The sequence below is a fragment of the Pseudophryne corroboree genome, chromosome 2 (assembly GCF_028390025.1).
Source record: "Pseudophryne corroboree isolate aPseCor3 chromosome 2, aPseCor3.hap2, whole genome shotgun sequence".
In the NCBI taxonomy this organism is placed as follows: domain Eukaryota; kingdom Metazoa; phylum Chordata; class Amphibia; order Anura; family Myobatrachidae; genus Pseudophryne; species Pseudophryne corroboree.
In genome coordinates, this window is record NC_086445.1 from 1,015,211,437 (window position 1) to 1,015,233,498 (window position 22,062).

Genomic DNA, 22,062 nt, shown 5'->3' on the forward strand with positions numbered 1-22,062 from the left:
TAAATACCAAATACAGCCATTATCTAATGCGTATTTACATAGCGTGACAGACACGCACAGCGTTTCACAGGTGCAGCACACACACACACTAAGCACAGCCCGTAGTCAGTGGTAGAGTAAATGTCTGTCCCTAGGAGCTTGCGCTCTAGACACGCTGAACAATATTATTATTTTTTTTGCAAGTCACATTTCTTATAGCAAAAGGGAGCCAACAAACAATGCAGATTAAAACGGGGATATAACTAGGCGCAACGATTTTGTGGGAAGCGTCATGACAAATGTACTGACCACACCATGACTTGTGTAAGGGTGGAGGCAGCTGTCTTGAGGCCGACCCAGTGTGCTGCTCACTTAGGGGGACATTTACTAAGCAGTGATAAGAGGGGAGAAGTGAGCCAGTGGAGAAGTTGCCCATGGCAACCAATCAGCACTGAAGTAAAATCTATAATTTGCATACTATAAAATTATACAGAGCTGCTGATAGGTTGATGAGGCAACTTCTCCACTGGCTCACTTCCCCGCTCTTATCACTGCTTAGTAAATGTCCCCCTCACTCACTGTCCAGGCATGCAGCCTCCTACCCCATAGAACTACATACTGCCTTGTAGAGAACAGAGAGGGGTTTGTTAGCTATACAGTACCATTGTTAATCTATTTTATTGCAGCACAATATTTGCAGGAGGCAGAGGATGGACACACACACACACACACACACACACACACACAGCCACCCTCACGGGTAGTATCAGAGCAGTATCTGAGCAGCCCTGGGAGAGGTTTGACCTAATTCATATAAGACATTCAGCTGATGGAGGGAACTCTCTCTCTCGTCCGGTATAAACCTGCTAGATCATAATAAGGATTATTCTCTGCTCTCTCGTTCCAGATAACACATTTCTAAGTACATTCTTATACAGCGCCGCTGTTTCTGCAGCACTCGATGCACAAAACTAGGCACAGCGCCCGCCGGATTACACGACAAGGGAAAACGCAAGTGCTTTAAATAGACCTATGTGAAAGTATAACCAATACGATCTTTTATTAGATTTTTTTTTTTTTTTTAATAATCTAATTAAGTAGACTGGTAAATGAAAATACATGGTGGACAGGGTAAGGAGATCCTCATTTTCAGTCAGTGACCCTTTTGGTCCTATAGCAGTGGTTTCCAAACTTTTTTGAATCACGGCGCCCTAGAGTATCAGAATTGTTTTCACGGCACCCCTAGGCCAAAAATTTCTTATTGAGAAATTTAGAAAGAAATATTACATTAAGTAGATCACGTTTATATGTCATCGTTAGGGTCAGTTGTGTGGTGAGGGACAAGATTTGCTTCTGTTTGGCCACATATTTTATGACTTGCAGCCACCAGCACTGGTTTTGCCTATTATATTGACCATGAATAATTTGAATTGGTCCTGGACCACCAACCCAGAGCACCCCTGCAAGTGTCCCAGGGCACCCCAGGGAGCCACCGCAAACAGTTTGGGAACCTCTGTCCTATAGACTTACTTTATATTATGCTGAATTGGAAGTGTCACTGAATGACCTGGGCACACACAGGGCAATCCTGTCTTTCAATTACCAAAATAGGTGGCTAAACAGCCAGCCAATCTAGGCACATGTATTCACCCACCTCACCAATCATATGGGTCCGCTCTACCCGCCCACTTCTGGATTGGCCAATGAACTGACACGTCGCTTTCAGGGTCATCGGCTATTTACAGGTCTATGTACCAAGCTTTGGAGAGAGATAAAGTGGATTGAGGTAAAGTATCAGCCAATCAGCTCCCAACTGCCATGTTACAGGTGATGTTTGAAATGACAGGAGGCGGTTGGCTGGTACTTTTGGGCCCATTTATCAACGAGTGATAAAACTCGTTGCGTATGATAAATCGTGCTCCAGCCAATCAGCTCACAACTGTTTTTTTCCCCAGACACATGACAGTTTGGAGCTGATTGGCTGACACACCATTTATCATCCGCAAGGAGTTTTATCACTCGATAAATAATCTTCATTCACTTTATCTCTCTCCAAGGTTTAGTACATAGATCCCTTAGGGGGATATTTACTAAGCAGTGATAAGAGCGGAGAAGTGGGCCAGTGGAGACGTTGCCCCATCAACCAATCAGTAGCTCTCATCACTGCTTAGTAAATGTCCCCCCCATTATCTGTTGGGAGGAGGCTACTCACACGGGTGACTAGTTAGCAAATCTGGTCCAAATATTTCCAAATTGGCCGACAAATCTGCACGTACATTGCAAGATTTGATGTTTTATTAGTTAACTAAATAAAATGACTAATTAGCTGCACTGTTCACACTTTTAACACCTTCACACCGACGGAACGAACGCACATCTGTCCAACTCATCCGTAATAAAAGAACTTTTCATACTTTCAGTAGATAGGGAGAGGAAAGTGTAAGGCTGCAACGCATTACATCATTGTGGAACACAGCGCACATGCAGGACCGACAGGCTGGGTCCGCTTATATAAACACAGCAGGTTACCCACACCCCTTACAGTAATTCCCCACTAGCCCACACAGTGTGCCAAGAAATGTCACCATTTCCACCTACTCAATGCTGATGTTAGTCAAGAAACTTTAATCCTAAAGCACACCCGTTTAACCACTTCACTGGAAGATGTGGCAGCTCCCATAAAACAAACTAACTGCTGCAAAAGGTACATAAATTATTTTAAAACACTTCCCTACCATATAATTCCATATTCAACTCAAGGGCAACGGGGAGGAAAGAGCCATATTTACCTTCTACCCAGAATCCTGGGCTTTGCTGAGGACAAGTGGGACTCGTCCTTCACAGACACTACATACACATCCACACACTGCTACTAATGATAGGGTTAAAGAAAATAAGGGGTGAACTTCAGGTCACAAGGGTGTGCTGGATTATAATTTTAATATGAAGGCAAATTTACAGGAATTGCTTATATCAGGGAGCCTGCACGAGATCACTGTATCTCAGACCTCAGAATGTAGTCGGTCGATTGAAGCGTATTATTATTATTAGACAATGAGGCCTTGCTGCTATGTGGTGGCAGTAAATGTATAGCTATTACTCTCCCTCCCCAGCGATAAGATAATGACTCCATAGGGCAGTGGATTCCAAACTTTTTTGAATCACGGCGCCCTAGAATATCAGAATTTTTTTCACTGCACCCCTAGGCCAAAAATTTCTTATTGAGAAATTTAGAAAGAAATATTACATTAAGTAGATCGCGTTTATAGGTCATCCTTAGGGTCAGTTGTGTGGTGAGGGACAAGATTTGCTTCTGTTTGGCCACATATTTTATGACTGGCAGCCACCAGCACTGGTTTTGCCTATTATATTGACCATGAATAATTTGAATTGGTTCTGGACCACCAACCCAGGGCACCCCTGCAAGTGTCCCGAGGCACCCCAGGGAGCCACCGCACACGGTTTGGGAACCTCTGCCATAGGGACAAAGCAGGGACGTGCAGTCAGGGGAGGCAGTGCCTCCCCTGTCCTTAATGAGTAAAATAATACAAGGAAGATACTTATATGACACATATTCTGTGTCATAAGTATCTTCGTTATATTATTATAATCATTGTACGGCCTGAAAGTAGTTCAGGAGGCACTGATAACAGTGCCTCCCGTTGTGAATGGGACTGAGGATAAAGCGGGAGGCGGGGCCAAGAACTGGGCTGTAAAAGCCCATTGAAAAACAACGAGAAAGCGGCACTATTATAAGTGCCTCGTCGATAGGGCCAGATGTGATTGGACAGCGGATCCAGGGCTGGATCCGTTGGTCCAATCACCCATAGGCAGAAAGAATGAGCTCTCACCTCCGTCTCCGTGGCCGCTTCCTGGTCAGCCACAGTCCCCCTCCTGCAGCATGTTCCCCCTCCTCTGTCCGCGCTGGGCGCTGCTGACAAGTCCGCTGTCAGAGCTGTCCCTCCGTCCCGCACCTGCCGCACGTTCCTCCTCCTGTGTGTTGCTGTGCCCGGGGCCGACAGGAGCCGCTGTCAGAGGCAGAGCTGTCCCTCCGTCCGCCCCACACCTGCCGCACGTTCCCCCTCCTGTATGTTGCTGTGCCCGGGGCCGACAGGAGCCGCTGTCAGAGGCAGAGCTGCTCCGTCCGCCCCACACCTGCCGCACGTCCCCTCCTTCTGTATGTTGCTGTGCCCGGGGCCGACAGGAGCCGCTGTCAGAGGCAGAGCTGCTCCGTCCGCCCCACACCTGCCGCACGTCCCCCCTCCTGTGTGTTGCTGTGCCCGGGGCCGACAGCTGAGAGGAGCCGCTGTCAGACCTGCCGGAAAACACTTCACCCAAGAGGTTTGTTTGTTTTTCTCTCTCTCTCTCCTTCCAAACTCCTCAGTTCTGTCCTGAGAGTACAAATTGTGTGCCTTCTCTCCTCTACAGGTATGGCCTATTGGATTCTACTGCACAAGAGGACGTGACTGGCGTGGGATGTAGGTAAGTAATCTGTCTCTCATTTTTACAGGTATCGGCCCTATTGGATTCTACTGGACAAGAGGACGTGACCGGCGTGGGATGTAGGTGAGTAAACTCTCTCATTTTTACAGGAACCACCTATTGGATTCTACTGGATAAGTGGACGTGACCGGCGTGGGATGTAGGTGAGTAATCGGTCTCTCATTTTTACAGGAACCACCTATTGGATTCTACTGGACAAGTGGACGTGACCGGCGTGGGATGTAGGTGAGTAATCTGTCTCTCATTTTTACAGGTATCGGCCCTATTGGATTCTGCTGGACAAGAGGACGTGACCGGCGTGGGATGTAGGTGAGTAAACTCTCTCATTTTTACAGGAACCACCTATTGGATTCTACTGGATAAGTGGACGTGACCGGCGTGGGATGTAGGTGAGTAATCGGTCTCTCATTTTTACAGGTATCGGCCCTATTGGATTCTACTGGACAAGTGGACGTGACCGGCATGGGATGTAGGTAAGTATGTGTGAGTGTGTAAGTGTGTTAATAAATTTTTACTTTCACGGTGTGTGTGTTGTTTTTTTATTTGGGTATTTTATTTGTTGTAGAACTACAGGTACCAGCGGGCCCGTTATTTCCTCGCATGCTGGTACTTGAGGTTCTCCAAGTACCAACAAGCGGGGGAGGCTTACTGGGCCTTGTAGTTCCACAACAACAAAAAAATTCTTTTTTTACACACTTATGGCTATCAGCCTGGCACCCACCGCCCAGGGGTGCTGGGGACAGCCTCGGGCTTCACCCCTGGCCCTTGGGTGCCTGGAGGGGGGGACCCCTTGATTTAAGGGGTCCCCACTCCTCCTGGGAACCCCGGCCAGTGGTGACTAGTTGGGGAGGTAATGCAATGGCCGCAGGGACCTACATAAATGTGTCCCCCGGCTGTGGCATTATGTCCCTGGCTAGTGGAGCCCGGTGCTGGTTTTAAAAATATGGGGGACCCCTACATCTTTTGTCCCCCATATTTTTGGAACCAGGGCCGGACTAAGAGCCCGGTGCTGGTTGTCTAAATACGGGGAACCCCTGTCCAATTTTTCCCCAGTATTTAAACAACCAGGACCGGCTCAAAGAGCCCAAGGCTAGTTATGCTTAGGAGGGGGGACCTCAAGCATTTCTTTTTTTAACTTTTTACCCATTCACACCCTTTTCCACGGATAAGCATGCATGGATCTCACTGATCCGTGCATGACTATTACAACACACCAGGAAAAAGCAGGTCTATTTGAAAGCTCCACTTTTTTACGAATTCCATCCTTTCCTGGCAGTGTTTGGCTATTGTCGGCAGTGATTGAGAATACAAATTCTTAGTAAATGACCAAGTTCTATTAAATAACAGCCGTGTTTGATGGTCTATTGATTCGTATTTGTGTGGTCGGCAGTGTATCTCAATAAGAATAGCCCCAACACTGCCGAGATTTGTGTTTAGTAAATTCCCGAGATCACACTTACAAAAAAAAAGCCAACTCGAATGAAATCGGGACCTTAGTAAATATACCCCAGTGAGTCCAGTCTGGCCAGAGGGGGAGAGGGGCAACAATCCCACGCTTCTCCCCTCCTCTCTCACTCTCTCTCCCGACCCCGGATTCCTGTTCAGGCTGCTCTTGTCACTGGCGATCCCCGCAGTTCTAGGCCCAGGTCCATGTAAGTAAATACCAATATAATTGTCATTCACTGTCTGCTCCCATCACCCTTTACTTCTCTCTTTTACACCCTCACCCGCTGCTACTGCTGTTACCCTTTCCCTGGCATCACCCTCTCCCTGTCACCCACTGCTGTCACCCCCTCACTGGCGTCACCCTCGCTGTCACTCCCTCCCTGGCGTCACCCTCTCCATGGCATCACCCATTGCCGTCACCTTCTTCCTGGAACTACCCACTGCTGTCACCCTCTCCCTGGCGACCCTCTCCCTGGCTTCATGCTCTTCCTGACGTCACGCTTTTCCTGTCACTCACTCCCTGTCACCCACTGCTGTCACCCTCTCTGGCGTCACCCTCTCCCTGTCACCCACTGCTGGCTATTTTGTTGTCCAGGACTTCTATTAACTTAATAGCGCCGCATCCACGGTGCTATTAAGTTAATGGAAGCCCTGGACAACAAAATTGCATTCATGTCATTCTCCCACTCCCTTCCCAGTCCCAAACACTAATTTTTATTTTATTTTCTATAAAAATGTACAATATATCACAAGTATAATGAGCAGGAAGGCAGCGGGCATTGGTGGCAGTGGCGGTAGGGGTCATCGGCAGGATTCGGCGGAACATTATGGCTGCAGTGCCTCACCAGCCACTGACCTCACCGCACGCCACTGGGACAAAGTGATAGCTGACAGGGGCCAAGCTACAAAGGAGCTTAGTGTTATGAGCAGCCAGCTGTAAGTAAGTATTTAGGTTTGTTGCCCCTTAAAAATTAATTTTAAATGACCCAGTTATCAAAACACAAATTCTGAAAAGGTGAAACCCTGCGCATAGCATGCGGCTCCGTGCATACATTACCATACCCTCCAACTGTACCTTTTTAATAGGTACAGTACCTCTTTTTTGTGGTCTGTACCGATTTTTAGCTCTTCAAGCTCCCATTGAAAGTATAGGAAAAGTGACGTGGCCACGCCCCTTTACCAGTGGCCACACCCCTTTTACTACTTTGTACCGATTTTTATGTGTAAAATGTTGGAGGGTATGCATTACCAAACATGCTGCTTCTCCATGAGGGGCACCCCCCAGAACTTCACTAGGCTATCAGAGAAGGTTCATGTTATAGACTATGGGGGATATGTATCAAAGATTGGCGAGACGTAAAGTGGACGGAGATAAAGTAGCAGCCAATCAGCTCTTGCATGTTACAGGCAGTCTTTGAAAAATGACAGCAGCATACCCTCCAATTGGACCTTATTGGCAGGTACAGTACCTTTTTTTTATTTTTATGGTCTGTACATGCCAAAATGGGCTTTGTACCGATTTTTGACTCTCTAAATTAACACGGAAAGTATAGGAAACCCGTGGCCACGCCCCCTTTCCTAATTTGTGCCGGTTTTCATGTGTAAAATGTACAATGTTAGGGTATGCAGGAGCAGCTTCTAAAACACAGCCTGTAACGTGGCAGGTAGTGGCTGATTGGCTGGTACTTTATCTCTCTTCACTTATCGTTCTACAAGGCTTAGTACATAGACTCCGATCTCTCTCTCCAAGCTTTGATACAATTGTAAAGTGCAACGGAATTTGCTGCGCTATATAAGAAACGGTTAATAAATAAATAGGGCTCTATGTACTAAGCTTTGGAGAGAGATAACGGGGTATATTCAATAACTGTCGGAAGCTGCCGTCTTGTTGGGAAGACGGCAGCTTCCGACAGTTTTAGGTCGGAAGGGGTTCCGACCTATTCATTACGGCCCCATTTTTTCCCGACAAGTCGGGAAACCTGACTTGTCGGATAGTTGTCGGAATGCACGCTGATCGGCGGCTTCAGCCGCCGATCAGCATGCATTGTCGGAAGCGGGGCCAAACCAGACAGGTTTTAGCCCCGTTTCAGACAATCTCAATCCGAGAGAGCAGGGACCCAGCGGCAGCGTCCACCTGGCTCCAGCAAGCGAGGTCCTGCTCGCTGGAGCCGGGTGGATGCCGCCGTGAGCCTCCGCTGACGCAGCCGCTGATTGCCCCGTCTCCCCTCCTCCACTGCTTTCCCGCTGCTGCCCCCACCGCCGCAGACACGGCAGCCGCCGACAGCTCCCACCGCCGCTGCTGTCAGCGTACCCGGCAGCCGCGGCAGGACAAGACACCGGGAGCGGCCAAACCCGACAGTCGGATTTGACCGCTCTTTGAATAGGGGTTGTCGGGTCCATTCAGACAACTGCATGTCTGAATGGACCCGACTCTTATTGAATATACCCCAAAGTGGACAGTGATAAAGTACCAAGCAACCAGCTCCTAACTGTCATTTTTCAAAAACAGCCTGTATTGCGGCAGTTAGGAACTGGTTGGATGGGACTTTATCTCCGTCCATTGTATATCTTTCCAACATTTAGTACATAGACCCATATATCAATAGAAAATATATATTTTTTCCAGACATCAGTCCTCGGCTGTAACGGATGAAGTAACGCGGTAACACCCGGGGAGCGGGGACACATTACAGTAACGCAGTATGGAGAATCACAGCTGTTTAGACAAGCACTTGGCGTGGTCAAGCATCCGCTCTCCATAATACATCACTCAGCACCAAAGCCAGGTCCTCCCTTCAGGGGAAGAGACCGATAAAACTCTTCTGTGTTTTCTGCTCTCTCCTTAATACAGAATCTTCCCTGAAATATGCGATTCCAGCAGACAGCAGAGCAATCCCACCACCCATACTCTGCTGGCCACCACCTCTCCTTCCTCCAGGCTGGATGCACTCACCAGGCAGTCTGCAGGCTTGTGTACACACTCTATATAAATCAGGCTGCATCTGAACATCCTTTAAATTTAATCTGACAGACGATCTCCTCCGCTGTTAAGTAAAAGCCCTTAATAGCCCCATAAAAGCAATGGCAATACATTCTGCAGGTTTTATTATTATCGACTGTCCCAGAGTGACGTGGGGGCAGGGGGAGTCTTCACACTACAGCCTAGGAGATGGCGCTGACAATGCTCGCCCACTCCCGTGGGTTGGGTATATGATGGTGCGCTAAGCCAAAATGTCAACAGATAACATGTAGACAGCCATAACCCTAATTACAACCAACGCCTAATTTCAGGATAACTATACTGCAGCCTAACCCTACCCATAATTGCAGAGCCGGCCCTAGACACATGCAAACTAGGCAAATGCTGTTTACTAAGCCTTGGATGGAGATAAAGTACCAGCCAATCAGCTCCTGTTATTTTTCAAACCCAGCCTGTGACATGGCAGTAAGGAAGGAGCCGACTGGCTGGTGCTTTATCACCGGCCATTTTCTCTCCATCCAAGGCTTAGTAAATAGACCCTAATCCCTACAGTCACATGGTAGAAGTCTGCGTGATGAATCACGTGGTAACGTGTGCTGGAACATGGTCCTAGCCCCAGCGGGACTAGCGAGCTGCCCTGTCAAGTGTGCTGTTCTGCCGCACTACTTATATCCCCATAAATCATACGCTCCCTGTAGAGTACATATAGCACAGCCCCATCCATCTTCCTATACAGTCCTGTAGCTTAGGAGGTGATAATGGGAGAGCAGATGTCTGCAATGAGAGATGTAACCTCATTTCATTCACTAAAGTAACGGAGTAGGTGCAGATGCGGATGCGGATGTTCTTACTCACTATCAAGTCTGAGTCCGAGTGGGGGGTGAGCGGTGACATGACCCACTGAGAGTATCACACCTTACTCTACTACATGGATTATTACTCGGCTTCAGTTTAACTTACCAGATAACAACCATAGATAGAAGGTGTACACTTGTAACATTACAAAATAATATGGCGGAATGGCGCATCTAGGCACATGACACAATGGGGTCGATTCAATTCACCGACAGTTGAATAGCGCCAGGAATTAGCTCCCGGCGCTATTCAATACAGCGCCAAGTGACACTCAATTGTCGGGAATTCTTCTCTCACCCCCAGAGGATGAGAGAGGAAATCCGACAAAAGTGCTGCCGCGCAGCCGGCGTCAGGCTGATTCTGTCGGGAATCAGCATCGCGGCGGAGAGTTCAGTCGAAGAATGCCCGTTCTCTCGACAAATCAACCTGTTAAGTCCGGGAGAACGGGCATTCGCCGACTTAACTTGAGATTAATTGAATAGCGACGGGAGCTAATTCCCGGCGCTATTCAACTGTTGGTGAATTGAATCGACCACAATGCTGCCTCGCAGGACCCATCACCAGAATACAATGCAATTTTTAGAAATCTCTCTTCCCTTCTGAGGCCGAAAGAATAAGAACCCACAGAAGGAATTGCAGGAAAAAAAATGTTTTAGAATGTAGGTGGTCAGTACTGAACTATAAAGACTGGTCCATACCTCCCAACTGTTTAGATCAGAGGTTCTCAAACTCGGTCCTCGGGGGCCCACACAGTGCATGTTTTGCAGGTCTCCTCACAGAATCGCAAGTGAAATAATTAGCTCCACCTGTGGACCTTTTAAAATGTGTCAGTGAGTAATTAATACACCTGTGCTGGGTTACCTGCAAAACATGCAGTGTGTGGGCTCCCGAGGACCGAGTTTGAGAACCTCTGGTTTAGATACTGTATAGGGGGGACAGTCCCGATTTGAGGGGAAGGGGGCGTGGCATGACACAATGCCACATGGCCACGCCCCTGACTTGTGAAAGTGATGCTTTGTACAATGCACTAAAGTGATGGGCCCAGATCGGGGGACCTGGATTTCCATAGGTGAAACATCCAGAGGAAAACATTACAAATCTGTGACAGTTCCTGGAAATTTGAGATATTTAGCAACAGTCAATCAGTTATTGGTTGCCACAGGTTACAGCGTTTTATGCACAGCTACCTGTTATCCTCATGTAATACATCTCCTAATTCCATCTACGCCCTGCGTGTACAGATTTGTTAGTAAATGTGTCAGTGTGCATTATAGTTACTTGACAGGTCATGAATACATCACATTTAAACATCAACAAATACTGAATGATAATTACCATGATCCTATGCATGAGACACTTATAGGTCCATAAAACATCCACCGACTATATAGTTGAATATAAAGTTAATCCGATATGTAATAAAAGCATCTCGTATGACACCGCGATATAACGCGAGATGTAGGATGCGGCTTGGCGACTGCTATGCAGCAGAGTGAAGCTGCAGTTTTAGCCGTTCCAAGTGCTAAGAGGCTCTCTGCAATGTCCTTCAGAAGACTCACGGCTGCCAAACGCAGAGGTCACCCAGGCGGATCGCTTATCAATACAATCTCTGGTCAATTTGGCAATGAACCTGCATGATGCAGGTCTGGGCACTCAGCAGTCACGCAGAACAGGCAGATCATTTCACCAGGGAACAAGCCGAGTGGGTGCTAGGGGGGAAGCTTCGGCCTCCCTAATATTTTCTCTGCCAGTATCCGATCCCAATTGTTTGGAAGAGTTGGATCGGATGGCATCAGCTGACAAAAAGGACCACACATTGGGGGTGGTTATGGCGGCATCCACATAGGCTGCAAAGCTACGTGCTTTAGGTGTTTCGCATTTAGCATCTGCTGTTTCGTTACACACTCCTATTATTTATGTATATATAGAGCAGATACGGGGGAATTTGAAGCACTGCAATTGAAGGCGCCCGTAAAGCAGCTGTCCCCGCCAGGCACTAACACCTGCAGTTACACTGCTATTAAGCAACTTTACAGTATGTAACTTTAGTGCGGCACAAGTGGAAACTAAGTAGCGGGGCTTCGGAAACGAACGCCATCTGAAGATGGACTTGGTTCCCGCGGTCAAACTCTCAAATTCAGAGGTTGATGACTGAATGTCCCAATTCTAAGTTATGGGGACTGCGGACAGTATTGGGGCTGCAAGTTAAGCAGATGATATCCGTAATATATCCTGCATTATATGCATATTAAACAGTCCCATTACTTTGATGTTTACAAATAAAATAGAAAATTAGTTGTTTTATTTTAATTTAAATTAAGGGATGATGAACGGTCTCTATAACCTTGTGGGGCTTATGCAGAGATGAACACACACCTGTTTGCAAAGCGTATCTTGTGCAAACTCTAATTGCGCGTTTACCCGGAATAAGTGCACGCAGTTACACGTAGGACGGAAGAGGTGTAAATTATTGGAAACTGGACGTCCTCACATAGGGAAGGTTCAGCGCTGATGAACGCAAGAGGAAAACGCGCCAGTGTGGCTTTGTGCAGGTGCAAATTCTCCCCCTGGTACCTGCAACTTGGTGCGCTCGCCGCAAACAGAAGGGAAAAGGATTTTCAACATAACTTTCTCACAAAGCAATAGATAATGAGTCTGTATTGCACCACCAGAACCAGCTGATAACATTCGGCTTTACGGCAGATGTAATGGCGGATACGCACCTGCGTTTCACCTACAATTACATCATCAGCTGACGTGACTAAACGTGCCGCATAATTTTAAGCGGCAAAAGGAAGGGTGTAATTAAGGCAATTATCTGCTTCATCTTTTGCCATAAAATTATCTCTGGACCCTGATGAAAAATATAGATTTTTTATTATTATTAATAAATTTTTCATGCTTTCCTATTGTATTTGTCTTAAACAAACTGCCATAAGCTTTGAGCGGTGACGTGGTTATTTAGTGCCAGGCCAATGAGGGATAGAATACTGTACGCTTGCTCCTAATAACCTCACTGAACCATGACCTTTGCACAAGCAGCCACTCCCACTGTCTACAGTGCTTGTTCTCAATCCATTTATGCAAAACATTGCGTGCACAGTAACTCCCTCACTCACAGATGTGATTATGAGATTGAGGGGGGGGGGGGGAGTTTGGATTAGGCACTAGGGGGAGAGTTCGGGTTAGGCACAAAGGGGAGAATTCGGGTTAGGCACCAGGGGGAGGGGTGATATAGGATTAGGCACTAGGGGGAGGGTTAGGGTTAAGCTGCGGGGAGGGGTGGGTTAGGCACTAGGGGGAGAGTTCGGGTTAGGCACCAGGGGGAGGGGTGATATAGGATTAGGCACTAGGGGGAGGGTTAGGCTGCGGGGAGGGGTGGGTTAGGCACTAGGGGGAGAGTTCGGGTTAGGCACCAGGGGGAGGTGTGATATAGGATTAGGTACTAGGGGGAGGGTTAAGCTGCGGGGAGGGGTGGGTTAGGCACTAGGGGGAGAGTTCGGGTTAGGCACCAGGGGGAGCGGTGATATAGGATTAGGCACTAGGGGGAGGGTTAGGCTGCGAGGAGGGGTGGGTTAGGCACTAGGGGGAGAGTTCGGGTTAGGCACCAGGGGGAGGGGTGATATAGGATTAGGCACTAGGGGGAGGGTTAGGCTGCGGGGAGGGGTGGGTTAGGCACTAGGGGGAGAGTTCGGGTTAGGCACCAGGGGGAGGGGTGATATAGGATTAGGCACTAGGGGGAGGGTTAGGCTGCGGGGAGGAGTGGGTTAGGCACTAGGGGGAGAGTTCGGGTTAGGCACCAGGGGGAAGGGTGATATAGGATTAGGCACTAGGGGGTGGGTTAGGGTTAGACAATAGGGAGAGAGTTAGGGTTTGACATTAAGGGGGGGCTCAGAGTTAGGCTGCAGAGGGAGGGGTGGGTTAGGCACCAGGGGGAGGGTTCGGGTTAGGCACCAGGGGGAGGGGTGATATAGGATTAGGCACTAGGGGGAGGGGTGGGTTAGGGTTAGACAATAGGGGGGAGAGTTAGAGGTAGGGATTAGGGTTAGGGGAGACTCTCACCAAAACATCAGCGGATCAGAGGTCTGACCCAGAAGTCACAGTCACCCCGGGACGATATGCTGACATTCTAACATGTCGGCATTTCATCAATGTTTACATGATGAATCTACATTCATGGTCAATGTCGACATTATGACTGTCACCGTATCATACCCAACCCTAAATGACGCTTGAAATATTCCACCTTACTCTCTTCTTGTGGCCACATAGCAAACCAGAGGTGACCAAGAGTCCTCCTGTACATAACCGACGTCTGCTTACATATCACACCAGTCAGCAGACTGCCATTATGTTCCTCTATGTCTTATATTCCCCTTATCTCCTACATCAGCCTCCTGCCAAACACACCCATATGTCTTCTCCACTTCTCATAAAGTACCAACCAATCGGCTTGTGTCACTTTTCAAAAACATCCTGTACCATGGTAGGTAGAAGCTGATTGGCTGGTACTTTATCTCTCTCCAAGTTTTACAACATCTCCACATAAGCGTGTTGTAAGGGCTTGAACAAATTCATACGAAAGTGGAGAGCTGGCAACACTGTAATTAGAATACCGTGAGCCGAGCCAACATTTAGAGCTACTCATATCGGACGTGATTACATGCCAGCCCGTGCCCCCTCATATAACAAGTCAGCCCGTGCCCTCATATAACAAGCCAGCCCGTGCCCCCTCATAGAACAAGCCAGCCCGTGCCCCCTCATAGAACAAGCCAGCCCGTGCCCCCTCATAGAACAAGCCAGCCCGTGCCCCCTCATATAACAAGCCAGCCCGTGCCCCCTCATATAACAAGCCAGCCCGTGCCCCCTCATAACAAGCCAGCCCGTGCCTCCTCATAGAACAAGCCAGCCTGTGTTATGATCATCCACTTATATCCCTACAGTAGCCATTTTAAGTCAGTTTTAAAAAAAAAGTAGCAAAAAACAAACCAATAACTCCTATCTGCAAGCCTAAAAACACTTGTCCCACTCATAAAGCACCCCCATATACCTGTCCCATACCTTATACACCAATTTCCTGTATTTTGCATGGTTTCACCCCCCAAAAATAACATGTAATTATTAACCCAATTATGCTAATTAAAAACTTCAAAAGTGCCTAATTAGTCATTAAAGAAGGTGCCCCAGTGGTTCTGAACCAAGTAATAACATTTTTACCTTAAAATAGGGATTTCCCCCCAACTTTTCACCTGTTCAGGAGGTGGTGAAACGAAATTTGTGTTAAACCTATAGAGAATTACCGCCGGTAAATTTTCGCTGTTTAATTGGACCGGTCCATTTTAGCGAATTGCGATGAAAACCTGTTTTTCGCGCAAAAGAAAAAGTTAATGCAGACAACTGAATCCCTTCCCCGGTGGAGGCACACACAAACACAGGTTCATTGTTGGCAGAAGTTTATGTTTTTTTTGATTGTGGGAGCATCTGGAGAAAACCCCACACAAACAAGTGGAGAATATACAAACTACACACAGACATGGTATTTCCTGGAATTGAACACAAGACCTCAGTGCTATGAGGCAGCAAGCTTATCACTGTGACACTGTCCTGACCTCCATCCCTTCCCCACAGAATACTTCCCCACCCGAGTATACCTACTTATCAACATTTTCAGACATAAACCACTATTGCTACATCTACTATATCACCAGGAACTGTTAAGTTGACAGTGAAAAGGAAAATTTCATTTTCAAACCAACAGAGACACTTACCCCTCGCTTCCCAGCCTCTTCATTGAGTGCACTTATCCAAGCCTTCAGCCACTGGCTTTTCCAACTACTCAGAGACAATATCCAGGACAGGAGTGAATCCGCCTCGCCGTGCGCACTAGACGATTTTCTTTTTCGTGTCCACAATCCGCCCAAACCGTACTGGAACAGATAGACGGCAAGCGTGACGAGTGCGGCCAGGAAGAGGGTGACCAGGAACCACTGATCCTCAAAGAGCGACATCGCTATGTACAGTCACCGCATCTACAGCGCTGAACAAACGATTATTAAAAGCAGCTGTTTTCCTATAGATGCTCCCGGTTCCCTACGGAGATATCTCAGGAAGGTAAAAAATAAAAAAAAGAGAGAGGAACCGGCGCGCACATTCCATGTCTAATGAGCGTGCACTTGGAACCGTCCGTGAGGTAGGGTCACCACTGCTGCACCATCCCAAGGCGAGGGTTCCAGCAGCAGCACGGAGGGACTGCAGTCCCTGGTCTGAGCAGGTGAAAGTTGCTCCAAGTGTGGTATGTATACCTCAGCATCACTGGTCCCTACAGCTAGAGGAGGCGGCAGCACCCTGGTATGGAAAGGACAAAAAGTCCCTGGCTTCAGACCTGCAGGAGGAACGTCATCTACTCTCGTCTCGGTGTAGCAGCTCGAGGGGGAGAGTCAGAAACAAACAGGATCATTCTCTACTCTCCCAGGAACACTCCAAGTGTCAGTAGCCGGTGGGACGTTTACGATACCTGGGAAATAATCCTTCCTACTGGAACAATGCCGCTTCCACACTAGTTCCTCTTCTGGAGAGTTAAAGGCACAGCAGAATCCACAGGAGATCACTAGAGGAGAGATCACACAAACGGAACATTAAATAAGGCGTAAGCAAAGAGTTTACAATACAAAATCTGTTTTGGCAGAAGGATCACCTCAGTTCACACACCCAGAAGGGTGAGAGAGAAAAAAAAACTAACCGCTTAAGATGACACAACTATCTGAGCAGTTTCATAAACAGAATAATAAAGAAGGCACTCATATTTTCTATGCAAGTTTGTACAGAAGACTCATCGTTGGAAGTTGCAACAGTTATCATTGCAGCGTTCCGACCTAGGTGTCGATGACTTGTCACTATTTTGCTAAACTGCAAAACAATCGGTTTCTGCATGGTCAGTAATGAACAAAATTTTTGATTTGGTTCTGGGTAACATGGGCCATGCCAACTGAGCGAATGTGTCGAGAGATGACACAAAGTGAGCTCCAAATGATGTGCAAGGCTCTTGTGGAGACACCATGTACAAATCCTCATCAATACAACAGCAGAAAAACACTTACTGACATTTTATTGTTGTAAAATTTCTTTACTCAAGGGCGCACAGAGTAGCATATTATTTCGCGTCCAATAGACTCCCGACTAGAAATGATTTCCAGGCATACAGGGGTTAATACCCTGACACCATACAATACGCTGCAAACCTTTTGTTTATTCAGCTGCGCTCTATTTATAGAAAAATACATATCTGTAAATCATATGCATCCTGTTACCATGGCAACTCACATACAAAGGTTGTTTAACCTCACGTTACATGGATATTTTTGTAAAACAAAAAATTTAAATTGGACCATAATTTATAAACCCTGATTTTAAAATAACTGATCTTTTCTGATCCTAAAATATCTAAAAATGCTGACTGCATCCCATTCCGCTTCTTTGGTAATAAACCTATCTAGTGCCAGTGGAACTCTATGCAAATGAGTGGGAGGAGTCAAATTAGGGAAAATTGTAGTAATATGGTATTTTCTTTAACACATAGATTTTTGTTTTTAATCATAATCATTCCATTGTTTGCACTGCCAGTTTACGAACGTTATATCTGTACATGCACTCTGTAAGGCTCTGCATATACCCTTTGTGATGCCTTATTAATAAAGTATGGTCTCCCACTTCTAACACCAATTTGTCACGACTGGCCGGACGATTCTCCAGATACGCCAAGTTGAAAATTGCTGCCAGTGACCTATGATAACTTCACCATGTGAGGTTAATCAAACATGGTAAGGGGATGCAGTCAAAATGCCACGCATGCGTGAGTCTTCGGGAACATGGTGCCCGCACCTGCGCAGTAGACAGCGGCGGGTAATTTTCCGAGTGATTTGTGCCCGCACAGCAGGGCAGCCGTCACTGGACTCCGTAGTGGTATGTATAATATATGGGTGCAGTGTGTGCGGTGTGCATCCATTATAGAACACCTATGGTAAGTGCCTCCAGCAGGGAAAAAATTCAGTGGAATGACGCTAGGTAGTCCTTTGTGTCTACTTTCATACAGAACTATTAATATTTCAACAAAATAAGTAAGGAACGCCCTCGATTTGCCCAACACACCTACATGTAGAAACCCCATTGAAATTAATGGGAAAAGCTATTAGACATTTGGGCCTTACGTCGGATGTGTCAAGTCTATTGCAAATGGACCTACATTTGTTGTGCTTCCTTGGGCCTGGAGTTTCCAGTTATGTTAATTGGCTTATTATTACAATAATGATTCAGAAGTCTTCAGAATAGCAATTAATTTGATGACTCCGTGTGATTGTACTGAATATTGAGAGCCAACACTTCAATAACGTTAATGAAATAGTGGTAAACTTCCAATATTGAGCAAGTGGTGACAAATTACTTAACCATTTAATGAAGAAAAAAAAAACAATCTCTATTAAACACTTAATTACAAATACATACACAAAATTAATGAAAAACTGTGGGAATACATTCAAGACCTCAAACATTTACCTTAATTAGCCCATTTGGCCAGTGAAAGGAAATTGTAAAGACAGAGGTTTCAATGTTCATCTCCAACGTTACCATTCATTTCAGTGGGTTAATAGCACGCCACTGAAATGAATGGGTTCCAATGCTCGTAAATGCATAATATTTTTTCCCCCTTATTAAACTGGTTTTAACATTTCTTCAGCGTCACAGGGCATGATTCAGAGATCGGTTGCTATTTACACGTTGCTGTGTTCTTGGTTATGTACATCTCCAAACCAGACCCTCAAACCAGTAATAATGTTTTTGAAGGCTGATTTTTTTTTTTCTTCGGTGGTAGTAGGGAGGGGGAGGGGGGGACGGGGGGGGGGGGACACTTGAATGTATGATTTATGGGTAATTGTGCCTTTAACAGGTTCAGCAAATAGGAAACGAACTCGTAAATCTATCCATTATCTATATATATATATATATATATATATATATATATATATATATATATATATATATATATATATATATATATATACACACACACACACATACATACATACATACATACATACATACAGAGAGAGAGAGAGAAAAAAAGAAAGATTACTTTCTTCTCCTTTACATGTGTACTAATTCTGTAGGCCCTGTACCTTCTTCAAAACATATATTTTCAAGTGACATTCTTATGTATCCCCTCAGATGGGACTTGCCTGGTATAATGAGGCTGGGAGGACGAGCTGTGTATAAGAACTTGTTAGGGACGAGCTGTGTATAAGAACTTGTGGTGCCTTGGGTCAGTATGGGGCCTCTTATTCACTATTTTATATGTTGTCTCCAACCCAACAGGGAAAACACTTCCTACCGTTGAAAACATTTACAATCATTTAAGCACAAACGAAAAAAAAAGGGGAAAACTACAGAACTGGAATACACAGCATTGTGTTTTGATACAAGTTCTTTATATCAGAAAGAGCCTGATTCTCAGTTGCAGCTGCATCTGCGACTCAGCCACATGCGCTGAACAAGGAAAAACAAACTACTTCACTACCTTCAACCTCGGCAGTGCATGCGACTCATAATCAGGCCCAATGTGCGGCTTATTCAGGGCGCCCTAAGGTAGTTGTCTCTGCAGGCTATTACATCCAACACAGGGAGCAAAGCAGATCTGATTGGTGTCCAATAGCAACACAAAAAAGGATAGTATATAAAACTTGGTGAAAAGCACAGGAGGGAACCAGAACTATACAGAAATGCAATTTGCGATTGTTACACCACACCATGGACAAGCTGAGCCATAACTAATGTAAGCCACTGTTTGAAAACACTTATCTGCGTCTTAAAAAGTTACACCAAGGACAACTTACACAACGACGCTCTCTTTCCTGCCTTTAAAGTGCCTGAAATAAACCAGTCAGTAATCTGCCCCTGAGGGGTTAAAGTGACCCATTCATTCCTGCTGTGCAGCTTCATCAGAGGCTCCCTACTCTAATCAGTGACAGCACGGTAGGTGGACAGGTAATAACACTCTGATACCAGTGCTGACAGCACTTCCTATTATATGGTAATGTGGAACTATAGGAATAACCCAACCTGACCTATTCCAATCCATGGTATAATACTGCAGAATAATGCATGAAATACCCTGATGATGATTACTATGATCACCGCCTATTACAGAGCGATGGCTGCCCTATCCCGCTGCACACCTACTCATTACAGGACTCAATTAAAGTCACTTTACAGTAATTACCTCCTGTGCTGGATCACGGCAATACAATGACTTCTTGCTGCAAGGCACCATAATCATGGGAGAAAGAGGCATGATCAGGCAGAGGTGCTGTAGGTAGGTGAGCAGTGGGACAAAGGGTAAGTTAGAGCAAAGGTCCTGATGAAGGAGGGGAGAAGGGGGGGTGCGAAGGGGGGATGGGAGAAGGGGGGGGGGGGGGGGTGTATGCATCCTAAATATTACAGAAGTGATCTGTTTCTATAATGAGGGCAATGGGGCACATCCAGGCTGGAGGGCACTTAGTACATAGGATGCCATCCAGGCTGGAGGGCACTTAGTACATAGGATGCCACCAGGTACAGTAAGTGGTCAGTGAGGGGTTAACAGCCTGTGATCTGCGCACACTTCCTGGTGACACAAACAGGAACTGAACTCTCATTGTTCACAACTCCCACATACATTGTATCAATAGTTTCCTTACACAGCAGCAGCTGCCCTGGTGGAGAATCCCATTAACCCCTGCCAGGGCACACTGCACAGAGAGGCTGGCCCCCCTGCTCATGCCCGGACCAGTTTACAGAGTGCCCCTGCTGCCCCCCCCTTTCCTGCCAGGATCAGAGGCTCCTGAGCAGCACCGCGATGGTCAGCATTGCCCCCTGCCCCTGGCTACTGTGCCCATGCCAGGAGATGTGACTCAGGGATCTGCCCTCAGGATCCAGTCCCCCCTCCCCGCACAAGGGCACCGTTCCTGCACACAGTGGCCGCTCCTACCTGTTCCTGTGAGTCAGCAGCTGTCCCCCGGGGCGACCCGGGCCTTGTGTGATCCCCCCGCACAGCGTGACTGCAGGAGCCCAGCGCCGGCCGCCGGCCACAGGGAGAGAGAGGGAGCGGAATAACTGGGGGCGGGGCTACATCTGCATAATGACGGCCTCCCAGCGGCTGTGGGAGTGTGAGTGGAGGAGGCCGCGGTGGGAGGTGGCACAGGACACGCCCAACTGCCCGGGCTCGGGAGGGAGGTTAACCCGTCAGCTGCCGGGAGCCTCTTCTATTGCCTGTGTATGGCGTACTGGGGAGAAGCCGGGGCTGCATCACACAGCTATGGCAGCCTCCACAGGGGCCTGACCTGCCGATCACAGGGGCCTGACCTGCATATCACAGGGTCCTGACCTGTCCATCACAGGGGCCTGACCTGCCCATCATCACAGAGGCCTGACCTGTCCATCACAGGGGCTTGACCTGCCCATCATAGCGGCCTGATCTACATATTACAGAGGCCTGACTTACCCATCACAGGGGCCTGACCTGCCCATCATAGCGGCCTGATATGCATATTACAGGGGCCTGACCTACCCATCACAGGGGCCTGACCTACATATTACAGGGGCCTGACCTGTCCATCACAGAGGCCTGACCTGAATATTACAGGGGCCTGACCTGAATATTACAGGGGCCTGACCTGTCAATCACAAGGGCCTGATCTGAATGTTACAGAGGCCTGACCTGCATATTACAGGGGCCTGACCTGCCCATCACAGAACGCCAGTCCTGGTAATTTCTGCTGGAGAGGAATACAGACCCCATGATGCAGTAGTGCCTGCTAGTGGATGATGGCTCTGTTTAGAGACAGGATCAATCGATGGCACTCGACTGGCCGGCTGTCGGGATCCCGGCGCGCAGCATACTGGAAACTATTCTTCCTTTTGGGGTGTCCACAACACCCCTGGAGGGAGCCCCATGCCAGCATGGGGCTCATTTGCGCTTGCCCCGCTGCCAGCATTCCGGCGGTCGGGATTCCGGCACCAGTATGCTGAGCGCCGGGACCCAGACAGACGGCCAGTCATACCACACCCGAACCAACATGTAATGATAATTCAATGACAGTTACAGGTAGAGTGCAGTAACCATCACTAATAATAATTCACTGTACAACAAAGAAATATGTCTCATTGGTTTTCTTTCTAAACATAGGGGTCTATTTACTAAGCCTTGGATGGAGATAAAGTCGCTGGAGATAAGTCCCAGCCAATCAGCTCCTAACTACCATGTCACAGGC

The 22,062-nt window shown here is 47.2% G+C and overlaps 1 protein-coding gene across 2 annotated transcripts in view; it reads right to left on the reverse strand.

Annotated features, from left to right (window-relative positions):
* The window catches only part of C2CD2 (C2 calcium dependent domain containing 2), an 83,324-nt gene extending 62,292 nt beyond the window's left edge, over positions 1-21,032 (reverse strand). The window contains exons 1-2 of one of the 2 annotated variants that reach the window (XM_063956684.1): positions 20,781-21,032; positions 15,532-16,370 (exon numbers count right to left, since the gene is read on the reverse strand). In XM_063956684.1, the coding sequence (XP_063812754.1) occupies positions 15,532-15,771 (240 nt within the window). In that variant the 5' untranslated portion in view covers positions 15,772-16,370; positions 20,781-21,032. Of the gene's footprint in view, positions 1-14,980; positions 15,124-15,531; positions 16,371-20,780 lie in introns of those variants that run through there. The other variant, XM_063956685.1, reaches the window with a different exon arrangement.
* Positions 21,033-22,062: the final 1,030 nt, after the last annotated feature.